General features: G+C 33.1%; 2 protein-coding genes across 2 annotated transcripts in view; one reads left to right on the top strand and one right to left on the bottom strand.

Annotated features, from left to right (window-relative positions):
- The window catches only part of LOC106458152 (synaptopodin-2-like), a 46437-nt gene extending 43628 nt beyond the window's left edge, over positions 1-2809 (bottom strand). Inside the window, exon 1 of the mRNA XM_013917616.2 lies at positions 2663-2809. Within this exon, the coding sequence (XP_013773070.1) occupies positions 2663-2761 (99 nt within the window). The 5' untranslated portion in view covers positions 2762-2809. The remainder of the gene's footprint in view (positions 1-2662) is intronic.
- The window catches only part of LOC106457964, a 52721-nt gene that overhangs the window by 15801 nt on the left and 23844 nt on the right, over positions 1-13076 (top strand). The window contains exon 2 of the mRNA XM_022384277.1: positions 903-965. Coding sequence (XP_022239985.1) covers positions 906-965 — 60 coding nt within the window. The 5' untranslated portion in view covers positions 903-905. The remainder of the gene's footprint in view (positions 1-902; positions 966-13076) is intronic.

Raw genomic sequence — 13076 nt, 5'->3', positions numbered from 1 at the left:
TATGCAAATGTAGAAGGTGTTAAAGAGACATCGACATGTTTTTTACTTCAAAGCCAAGTGATGTCTTTAATCAGGGCATTAAGAACCTGATGGAAAAGCGTCATAGATAAGAATGGAGACTATTTCATTTAATAAATGTTTTGTTTTGATATATAAGTTGTTCGGGGTTTTTCATCTACAAAAAAGCAACATTAATTTCTTGACTATCTAATATATATATATATATATATATGCATTTAGGCATTATGAATAATGTGTTTTTATTATCACATAGGTTCATGTATATTTTGTAAAGGGGTTCATGTTATACTTCTTGGAAGTAGTATGTTTTGTTTTAATATATGTATATTTTGTAAAGGGGTTCACGTTATACTTCTTGGAAGTAGTATGTTTTGTTTTAATATATATGTATATTTTGTAAAGGGGTTCATGTTATACGTCTTGGAAGTGGTATGTTTTGTTTTAATATATATGTATATTTTGTAAAGGGGTTCATGTTATACTTCTTGGAAGTGGTATGTTTTGCTTTAATATATATATATTTTGTAAAGGGGTTCATGTTATACGTCTTGGAAGTAGTATGTTTTGTTTTAATATCAAGTTATTTAATTTATAATTTTGATTTCGTACCGTAATTATGAATATCTGTTTTAAACCATCGTTCTTATCTTTAATTTATCAATGTTAATGAAATACTTTTCTGTATTTAATATGATATTGGAACTGAAGATTTTATCGTTATTAAATGGAAATGCATATTAGGTTTTATACTATTGTGATTTTGATGATACTAATTATTGTTGTTAAAGTTTACTTCCAATTTCATTTCGTATTGTAATTCACTCTCGTGTCTATGTAAAAGTGACTTTATCATCTATTACATAATATTGTTTGTTTTATAGCAAATGCACAGTGGACCATCTGTTGTGTCCACCGCAAGGAATCGAACCATGGATTTTAGCGTGGTAAGTCTGTAAATTTACCGCTGTTCTACCAGAGGACACATAATTATATATTATTTGTTAACGGGTTTGTATTGTATTGTGATATTGTATTATGTAAATTCTGTGTTGGTATTTGAATTTGTATTTTGTATTGTGTAAACTCGTATATTATCTATGTTAAAGAGTATATTTTGCGTTTACTTATTTGCTGTGGTCACTATCAATTAACCAGCGATAAAGTTATTTCGTTGCGATGTAATTAAAGGCTCCCATTTCATTCTTAAAATGAATTTTGATTGAATTATTATTTCTTTATTGAAGGGCTATGTCATCTGTTTCATGAATAAGTATTTACATGGTCAAAATGGCGTTACTATACTCATTGTCCAGTGCACATGTGTGGTTTAGATTAGTTTTACAGTTAAGGTTTGAGGACTGGTCTGAATAAAGGGGGAGGGGAGTGATATGCAGGCATACAATACGTTTTTACTTTTTTGTTTTAATGTAGTATTTTTCAGTTAATCTCGTGTGTTTAGTTTTCATATAACATACGGTCAGGAAAGTCGATAAATTGCTTTTGTTCTAACTACCTTTGTTATTTTTCATTCTTTTGAGATAACACCTGGTCTTCCCATGAGTGGAACGGCTGTAAAGCTGCACTTTGTGCATGAGTGTAGAAAGTATCTTCTAAAGGAAGAACAGGTGATATCTTGAGAGTAAAACCACCCATATGTTTCACTGGCAATGAACAACAGTGATATAGGTGGCGCTTGCATCTTTGGAGAGCAGTATTACAGAATTTAGTATATAATAGTAGGGTGTCTTAGTTATCTCTTTCTTTCTCTCTCATGCTCAACTCCTCAGTTTGGTTAGTGAAGTTTAACTTCTTTTTGTAAATAGTGATATTCTCCTAAAGTTTAACCTGTGTTAACTAATTCTTAATATGTAAGATTGAGTGTTTACACCCTAAAAATCATGTTTTAATACCCTTAAGTTATTGTGTATCCTTAGTTTATTAGGATGTTTACTAATGAATTTTTGTGTCTCTATTTGTTTGTATTTAAGCACTCCCAGGATAATGTAGAGAGGTGTCTATCAAGTAGAGACGCTGTCGTTCGTCCTGTGCATTTAGTTAGCTTTGACTGTTTCTGAGTTTAAATTAAGATTTGTTTTACATTGTGTCCACAGTCTCGTTCTTTCTCAAACTCAGTCAATGTCAGAGAACTCAGAATCACTACATAATAATTGTTTTATCGAATCTCCCATTTTTTAGTGGATCTATCATGTTGTTCTAAGGGAAATTAGTTCGATCTAAAAATTGCACATTTGTTACCTTTCTTAAGTTCAGGATTTCGATGAACCTTATTAGTATTCGTTGAAAAACATATAGAAATGAGGAATCCCATAATACGTTAAATAGATAAACTTTTACATAGGCTAAAAGGGAATATGAAAACAGAGAAAAAGACATTTTATGAAATTTCGACAAGATGTACATTGTATCTGATGGTGAAAAGTAATATTGGCAAAACGTCGTAATTTGTATTCTTTTTGTTTTCATCTTCCCATAGTCGTTTTAAAAGTTTATTTATCACCCCAGTTTTTACAGAATTTTAAAAATTTAATGTGGTCTGTATTTCTGTTGAAATGCTGAATAATCATACTTCATAAGTCAGAAATGTTTGTTTTCACTAGTGGTACTTCTAGCTCGACTTTACCTTGTGGACCAAAATTGGTCGTCCAGTTCCTACCCCTCCACAAAGTCGGAAGCCCCATGGTCTTCCAGCATCCAGTCTGATTACTTGTCTTTTCCGCATGTTGAGAAAAACGAATTTTTATATTTTCGTTACTTACAACATTCAGTCAATTTACCGAAAACAAAAAGTCGTTTGTATTTCATCTATAAAATGTCGACGAGCTCGTTTTTGCGGCTTAAGCAATGAATTTCAGCGTTCTACTGAACCCCTATCTTAATTTGTTCTTTTGTCACGCCCCATTATCGACTTGCTTATTTAGTCACGTGACAGTAGACTTTACTACACTTACCCAAGATTTTCTGGCACTCTTCTCTCATGACAATTGGAAACTTCTGTTCCACCAGGAGGTCTTGTAGCTGTCAGATGGTTTGTTTGTTTTTCTTGGCTGTATACTTACACTAGTGATGTCTTAACGCAATCATTCCTAATGCGAAAACCCAACGGATTCTAAAATTAGCCCAGAACAACAATATGATTAAGTTTTTTCTACATAAAACAAGAAAGCATTTGTTAGAAGAATGTTCAGTTCAACTCTTAAATTTGACTTTATTAAACATGTACAGAGATTACGTACGTTATATTACAACGATTTGTGAGCCTTATCATGTTCTTGCAGTCCATGTGCCACATCCAATCACATTTTATCTGACGTCTGCGCATCTTGGCAATAGCTTTGTAGCGTATTTTCCAAAATGCCTTGTAATGTTGTCAAAACACACCACTCCTCCATGCTTCTTCCGATAATCCATCTAGTTTACAAGAACGACGGTTATCCCGTGCCCTTTTCAATAGTTTAATCGCACAGAAATCCATAAGCGATTTGACCAGTAAATCTTTTGGAATAGCATAAATACCAATTTCATTCTCCAGCTGCTGGAAGATGACTGAACAGATATATTACGGAAACAATATGTGTACACGTGACTTGTGTCGACTTTCAAGAAGGAGATCCTTCTTGGTTGCATTACCTTCGTCACAGACCTATGTGTGTTCGTGGATCCTTAATTGTTACAAGACCCCTCACTACGACTGGGGTACTACTTGTTGCAGGTCTTTTCTGGACAGCCCTTATGCCCAAGTTGACACACATTTTGTTTTTGTTTTTTTAATGCTATTAATTACAAAGAATATCGCCTTCTTGGAAATTCTAAATCCTCGATCTAAAGATATCTTTATGATGTGATTGTATGAATATTTTGTTTTAGAAAGTATTCATACAAAGTCATTTTAACACACTATAGTCAACCCTTTGTATACAGTCAAACATTGGATTTATTTGTTATCAATAAAGTCGAATTTCTTCAGTTATGAAACAAGAGGTGATGCTTCATCATGTTCACCTGCTTTATGCCTAACATCATGTTTATATATATATATATATATATAATTCATAACAATTTTTTAATTGCAAATATTCTGCTTCGAAATATGATAATATATACCATCTTTCTAAAATTAGGGACGGCTAGCGCAGATAGCCCTCGTGTAGGTTTGCGCGAAATTAAAAAACAAACAAACTAACTCCAAACTTACTTTAAAAGAATGATACTTTACTCATGGATGTAGAGAAGTCTGTTTGTTTATTTTTGTAGAGCAAAGCCAGATTGGGCTGTCTGCTGTGTCCACTGCGGGAAATTAAACTCTGGACTTTAGCGCTTCAATTGAACGATTTATCACAGTTTAACCTTGAAACGGGAAATAACGTTACTTTCTAAAAGCAAAAGAGTCTTTACATTAAAAGCTGTTAGTATTTAACCGTTAAGAACTAATTACCTAAGTAGTTCTTACACTTAATAATTGAACTTCTGATAGATTAAGTCTAGTATAGCATGGATGTCTACTTTACCTGAAAAATATATTGCTTTTTAACCACGAAATTAATGGATTTTTTTTTCGGAAATTCTATCTTTGTTATACAAATAGTGTTTCATTATACCAAAGACATATCACTGTTAACACTGAAGCCCATGTTGCTAGGATATCAAATCATTGATACTCTTTCTCTGAAACATATATTAGTGTTAAATAACGAACCATGAAAGATCTAACGCTACTTAACAATAAAGTTATTTAGATAAAAAAAAAATGGATTTTTAGCAAAACTCGTTTGACTTAAGCAGACTGATTTTTGTGTTACTTAGAGAACGCGCTTCATTATCTCCGTATATACGGAATAACAATTCCGGAGTTGTTATATAAACGGAATAACAATTCCGGAGTTGTTATATAAACGGAATAACAACTCGGGAGTAGTTATATAAACGGAATAACAACTCGGCAGTTGCTATATAAACGGGATAACAACTCGGGAGTTGTTATATATACGGAATAATAACTCAGGAGTTTTTATATGTACGGAATAAAAACTCAGGAGTTGTTATATATATATATATGGAATAAAAACTATGGAATTATTATATATACGGAATAAAAACTATGGAATTATTATATATACGGAATAACAACTATGGAATTATTATATATACGGAATAATAACTCAGGAGTTTTTATATGTACGGAATAAAAACTCAGGAGTTGTTATATATATATGGAATAAAAACTATGGAATTCTTATATATATGGAATAAAAACTATGGAATTCTTATATATACGGAATAAAAACTATGGAATTATTATATATATATACGAAATAACAACTCTGGAGTTGGTAAATGTGCGGAATAACAACTCAGGGGGCCCAGCGTGTGTGCATAAAGAATAAAAAAACAGAAAAAAATGATTTATTTTTTGGATTTTAATGAAAAAAAATCGCATATCAAAGAATCTCTTCCCATCAAGACAATATATAGGAGTCCTAATTTTACATCTAAGCAAATAATTACGCTAATATAATTTCCGGACGTCGTTAAAGAGGATGAAAACATGTTCGTTAGTTTACACTAATTAATCTTAAAGTGCTTATGTTAACATTTTTCGTAATTGGAACATCTACTTTTTTTCTAAAGTTCGCTAAACTTGAGAATGTGAACGACCTAACCCGCTTTTCTGAGTCAAGGAGACACGCAATGGGTCAGTTTATTTTACTGAGAAAATATAGCGTTGATGTGTTTTTATGACAGCGACATCAGTCACATGCCTTATTTGTACAGACATCTAAGACTCTCTTTTTTTAATTTCAGGTTTCCCTCAAGATTTTGAGACACTTGATTTGCAATTCGAAATCCTCGTTACTTTTTACTTTTCAACACTTTTTCTTTCAACACAAATTTGTGAAGTTTATTCGGGAAAAAAACTATTGGAAAAAAAGGAAGCTTATTTTAATAGTTCTTTACATAAGTTTACAGTACAATTTTAACATTAAACAAGAATATTAGGCAAAATAATGCTGTACTCTTAAACCGTCGCGGTTAGGGTGGTTAGGGTGCAATGTGAGAGTCGCGGGCTCGAATCCCCGTCCCACCAAACATGCTCGCCCTTTCAGCCGTGGGGGCGTTATAATGTGACGGTCAATCCCACTATTCGTTGTTAAAAGAGTAGCCCAAGAGTTGGCAGTGGGTGGTGATGACTAGCTACTTTCCCTCTAGTTTTACACTGCTAAATTAGGGACGGCTAGCGCAGATAGCCCTCGTGTATCTTTGCGCGAAATTCAAAAACAAACTTAAACTTAAAATTGGATCAAAATGGTGAATTAATGTTAAATTAAGCTGTTGTTATATATCTCGTTTTTACAGTGTTTTGGCTGTTGTTTTCTTTTCCCTTTTTGAAATCTTACAACAGCGATTTTTACTTATATTAAACGACAAAACCTTATACAATAATTATTATCGTAGCGAGCTTATACGTTATGTATTTTAAGGGGATGGTAAGAACAAGAAATAAATAAACAACGCCAGTGTTTACTAATTCTGGTTGTGCTTTTGTAATTTATTAAACATTTCCACAAGGGTGTGAGAGAAGGGGTTAAAAGGGTCATCAATTATTTTAAGGTTTATTTAAATCCTGTTGAAAGACATGTGTAGCTTTATTGCATTCTTAGTGATAGTAAGAATGTGAAGACATGGAATTAGAATATTAAAAAACCTCAGTTATCTTGTTCCTGACAAACACGCATAAAAATGCGTTGGCAGTTTACTAAAACTTGGCTTGTTTGGGCTAATTGTTACATGTTTGTAATAATCGGGTGTAGACAAATTATTAAGAGCTTAATATAGTTGATTTAATTGTTACATGACAGGGCAATGGGATGGCTATAAATAAGAGAGTGGGATGGGGTGAAGACGAATTATTAAGAGCTTAATTAAGTTGAATTAATAGTTACATGACAGGGCATTAAGATGGTTAATAAATAAGAGAGTGGGGTGGGGTGAAGACGAATTATTAGGAGCTTAATTAAGTTGAACTAATTGTTACATGACAGGGCAATAAGAAGGTTAATAAATAAGAGAGTGGGGTGGGGTGAAGACGAATTATTAAGAGCTTAATTAAGTTGAACTAATTGTTACATGACAGGGTAATAAGAAGGTTAATAAATAAGAGAGTGGGGTGGGGTGAAGACGAATTATTAGGAGTTTAATTAAGTTGAACTAATTCTTACATGACAGGGGAATGGGAAGGCTATAAAATAAGAAAGTTGGGGGAATCTAGATGAATTATTAAGAACTTGATAAAATTGAACTAATTGTCACATGTGAGGGAAAAGAGAAGCCCGTAAAGAAGGGAGGGAGGTTGTGTGTAGACAAGCTATTAAAAGCCTGAAAAAGTTTGGCTGTTACAAAAAAAGACGTAACAGGGAAGGGATTGAAATAGGAGAGTTGAGGTAATTGTTTATTTGTTGAAATTTGCGCAAAGCTACTAGAAGGCTATTCTGGTAGTGGTTTCTAATTTGAAGTGATAGACTAGAGAAAATGCAGCTAGATAACATTATTTACCGCCAGCCTTTGGGCTACTTGTTACCAACGGTTAGTGAGATCGTCCGTAACATTATAATGCTCCACAGCTGAAAGGGCGGGCATATTTGATATGAAGTTTTATATCGCGAATCAAGCGCTTTAGCCACCAGCCCATATTTAAGAAAAGCGTTGACACCTGGAACTCACATCCTCATTTTTCTTAACTCTCAGAATTAAAATATTAAAAAAATAGAGGTCGTTTTGAGGCCGCAAATTGAGGCCAAAGTGACCAATATAACATTCTTTAGCAAACAGGACGACCAATTGGTCTCAACTTGAAAAGGCCGGATTTTTTTGGTAATGTGTGATGTGTGATCAAGAGTGCTATTATTTACGTTTCTTCTCAGTGTGAGGACTTCTCCTAATCATTCTGTACTTAATCAGTTATGTGTTAAAAGAGTTAAAACTTCGTGGAGCCTTCATTCGTGCTCTTTTCCTCCCTTTTTCTTTCTTTGCAAGAATCAGCTATACGATGACTTTACAAAAAAAAAAACGATTGGTGCCGGCAAATTTTCATTTACGTTGTGTTGCAATGAGAAGAGAACAAATCAATTCGTCATTAAATGGAATGGTTATGAAGTCAGAATACGTTACAAACGATACTTGACCACACACACAGCAGAAATCAGGACACTAAAAGGTAGGAAATTATATTTTGGAAACTTGAAATGTCGTGCAAAACACATGCAAGAAGCAGGAGAAATATAGCCGGTTTTGCTTTGATTAAGATAGCTTTAGGAATTTTTATTGATTGTTATTTTTGTTGATTTTACTCAAAATATTTAGTTAGGCAAAGAAATAATTGTGATTTTTTTTTATTTTTTTGCAAAAAATCACGATTGATATTGTTGATTTGACCAAAACAACTTGGGATATTTAAAGCCATTTTCAGCCAAACAGCACTGGGTACTATGCTAATAAATCATAAATTAAAATATAACTAACTGACAGTAAATTTATGGATAATATTATCGTTATCGTTTCGTCTTCCTTTTTTATTGTTAATTAAAATAAAACAACAACTCGGATATGATCGTTAGGGTAGTTGGTAGCCTAACCCAAGGATCGAATCCAAGCTTCTACCAACAGAATTAGTCCTTTTCAGGACTTATCTGAAGCCAGCAGCAGGTTAGAGCCGAAACGTAGGATAAATACTAAATAAAAATGGCGCTTATTTATAACTGATTTACGTGATGTACAGGCTACGAACCACAACAACGATTGATATCCGATCACGATAACTTTCCCGTAGGTACTCGTGCATGATTGCTATAACATTTTGTGATATCAGTTTAGCAAGACACTGTTTTAATGTGGATAATGTAGGCATCCTTACAAAATGAAGACATTTGCTTTAGAGACGGTCATAACTAACATATTTGGATGCTGTAGTCGAAGATTAATCTTCAGGAAAAAATATTAGACCCTCAAGGAAACCGCGACGGTCGCTATTTCCTCGCGAGCTTATCTATGTTCCGCTATATGCAGAAAAGTTGTCGCCATTTTGTTGTATTACTTCCCATAGGTCGTACAAGTATATCATAAACACAGTGCCTAAGCCATAAACCATTCATACCACTAATAAAGATTTGCCAAACGATGTTTTGGAAAATTCAATTAAAATTTAAATTGAACTTACATGTAGATCTAAACAATAGAATGCTTTTCAATCTATATGAGCAAAGTTCAACTTTTGGATCAGTGTGGAATCGTTCAATACACCATTTTTCACGTGGTTTATTGGTAAACAGTTCTATAATGTGGCTTTTGTCCGTAACCCTGTTTGACCGCGATCATAACGTTCGACCTTCCTGACGTCTGATCACCATGAAACTTTCAGGAATTTTTGAATATTTCTCAGAGAGGTTCTAAACTCCTTTACTTGATTTTTTTTTGACGATTTTGACAGCCATTTCAATTTTCCTCCTTGCGATCGCCTTTGTGTCGACGAATGACACGCATATACCGTGCCGCCATCTATGTGAAAATAACGAAATAAATGCTACGCTTCTACAGGCACCTTTGCTAGAATAAATTATTTACATATAAGTATTACAAATTATATATTGCAACAAGATGTAGAAAATTCATAAAGAATTATATAGTCATAAATATAGACATATGCAGTTACAATAACTTCTACTAGAAGAGCTTCTAAAATTGTACGATAATAATTACGATTAATAATAAATAGTATTATTTATGACTAACAAGGAAAATTACAAGAAACTTCAATGACCATTCTACTTTAGGTCTCCAAATCTCTATTTTTGGATATACTTCCAACTTTGTTTATCGCTATAAATTAATTACAAGCAAATTCAGTGAAAATAGAGCATAAATTACCGCTATAATTGCTGCTATTTACTAAACTAATTTACGTTTTAAATAATGAATTTTGCCGCATTGCATCTGGTAAAAAAGGTGTTCTTTTCTGGAAGGCCTGAAAGACTGGGCAGCAGAAATTTACCCAACTAATTTGATACTCGCCAGCTAATCCCTTTTTAGATATTTTAGAAGCTTATCTTTAACAATATAAGATATTGGTTATATGTGTAAGTTGATTTTATTTTAACAACAGTCGTATTAAGTTTGTGTGAGTAATAATTTTGAAATTTTAAAATTAAAATATTTAAAGTATTTTTGTTTTATATTTTATTATTAAAGTCTCGACAGATGGCAGCACAATTTCAAGTTACGTAACTTAGTTCTATTCTGTTTCTTCTACTTCAAAACTAGATTGGGATCGGCCGGAACTTTTGTAAGCCAAGAATTTTTACACCTGGGTGGTCGGCTCAGACGGCAACTATACAGGACGAGCATGTTCGGCAACGGAGATTTGAATTTGCAGCTCTGTAATTGTTAGTCGGGCACCCTAACCATCAGGTCGTGGCAAGCCCACATAACTATTCTAATCCATGATATTCCATTATATATATATAAAGCAATTAAACCACAATTAAAATGGCAAGAAACATCAATCTGATAAAATATACTAATAATGATATATTTGGTTATTTAAGTTTTAACTCATTGACTGCTGATTTACCGTATAAGGTAAGGTCCGCCTCCGGCAGTTAAGTGCGAGTGTGCCGTATATGGTGTACGGTTTGCAAAAAATTCCGCGTGCATTTAGAGCAGCCGCAGTCAATGGGTTAGTTGTCAAAACATTTTAACCATGCTCTAGAACATTTCTCTCGATTTTACAAACACCTCCCTTTTCTTTGTGTCCCCCGAGTGGACAGCGGTAAGTTTACGGACTTACCATGCTAAAGTCCGTGGTTCGATTCCCCGCGGTGGACACAGCGGTAGACCAACATGGCTTCGCTTTAAAACAAACAAATTTATTTTATTGTAATAAGAAAAATGTTTATAAACCAGAACTATTTCTTCCCTTTTTCCACTTTATTAACTAGAAACTAAAATTTCTACTTCAAGATATTTAGTAATATAATTGATGTAGCTTATTCTAGGCCTAAAAAAATACCCCTAAAACCATCACTACTCCACATCTTTAATACTTCAATTTTTACATATAAATCTATGAACTCTGAAAAGGTGATGGAAACAGCTACAAAACTTTTTTACAATTTAGTGCTGTGAAAATTACCATAAAGCTACAATAATATGTTTCAATCATTAATGTTTGTTATTAGGAAGGATTATGTAGGTATTTGCATGTGTTGGTATCACGCCTGTCAAGATATAGAAAATCATTGATAGTAAATGAAATGTTTATGTTTTTGTAAGCTACGTTCAAATTAACAGCATTGGCTAAATGTTTACTACACTTAATATGTTAACTTTGTATATATTCTATCATGAGGATTATTTGGTATTGTCAACTTAGTGTATAAGTTGCCTAAGCTGGACGAATCTTATGAGATATTATTGGGATTACGGCCGAAAATATCGATAGTTGGATCGATGTGTTAAGTTAGCTACACTATTTATTACGTTTGATTTGATCAAAATTAATATATAATCAGTATTCTGCGAAAATGAATGACCTAAGCAGTAGAAATTGGGCTGCAGAGCAATAGTCCACAGTCAGGACCATCACATATAACACCAAAGAAGGACTAGACACTACCCGTACCCCTAGATCGAGTACACAGTATATTAGCTTACAATCAATTAGAAACTTCCTTACATAACCAGTTTCGTGCAGTATAATTTCATGTCTACATATGTTGTTGTTTGGAAATATTATGCAATGAAGCACTATGTACCTTAGAACAAGTTCATATAAAACCAAGAGATTCTACATATGGTTTTAGTTTCTCTCCTTACGAAAGAGTATTTATGTTAGTTTTATTACTATCTGGAGTATAGTGAGTGTTATAATGTGTACGTATCAACTTTTGGAAGCAACTATCAGAACTAACCTAGAAAACGATACAAACTCAAGTACGCTGTATTATAAAACAAAAATCACGCCAGGAGAAACACAGTAAATAGCTCAAATTTAAGCCTATTAATATCGAAGAAAACATCATAACTTGATGGAGCACTCAGCGTGGAGCTTGAAACTTTGTCTTTGAAAGTAGAGATAAGCTGTAGTCCATATGTCGAACAAAATTCCTAAATTGGAAGTCCAAAGAAATTACTATCTGTGTGTCGAACACACTGTCTAAACCGAAAGTTCCATATATGGAACACATTGACTAAACTGAAAGTCCAGAGAAGCTACAGTCCATATGTCGAGCAAACCACCTCAATTGAAATTCCAGAAAGATTTCAGACCACATATCTAACACAGCGACTAGACTGAAAGTCCAGAAAAACAATAATTCATATGTCTAACAGGCTAAATTGAGTTCAGAGAGACTACAGTCCATGTGTCGAATACACTGCCTGAACTGAAAGTCCAAAGAAACTACATACAGTCCAAATGTCGAACACGTTGTCTAAATTTACTTGGAAATAAACATAGGATAACCTATTTTTCGGCCTACGGAATAGATTATACGTATGTATAACAGAATTTGAATAGTATACTTTGTTGTAGAGCTTAAGGTAATTTTTACGATCACATTCATAACTGACTTATGATATCTACAGCTAGATGGCGTTGGCAAGTAAACCTACTTTATAACTCAAAGTTCCTCTCCGTAAAAGGGAAAACTATCAACAATTAATGAAGAGGGCCAGCTTGTGATAACTGCATTAAAAATGTATTACATGTCATATTGATGCTAAAATAAAGCATATTTTAATTTAATTTCGGTTTTTAATAATGAAAATGTGGTATTTACCTTCTTTACCAAAATTTCTCAGCATAGAAAGAGTATTACATTAGAAAACACATTATCTCGAAATATTCATATACAATAAAGATATTGTTATAATCAAGTGAGAGGTGTAAGTAAACTAATATGTTTAATATAACAATATGTATATTCAAGGAAACTCTTGTTATAATCAAGTGAGAACTGTAAGTAAACTAATATGTTTAATATTAC

This window comes from Limulus polyphemus, unplaced genomic scaffold (genome assembly GCF_000517525.1).
Source record: "Limulus polyphemus unplaced genomic scaffold, Limulus_polyphemus-2.1.2 Scaffold20, whole genome shotgun sequence".
NCBI classification, from domain to species: Eukaryota; Metazoa; Arthropoda; class Merostomata; order Xiphosura; family Limulidae; genus Limulus; species Limulus polyphemus.
The sequence above is the reverse complement of the archived record's forward strand: the minus strand, read 5'-3'. Positions and strand labels throughout refer to the sequence as shown.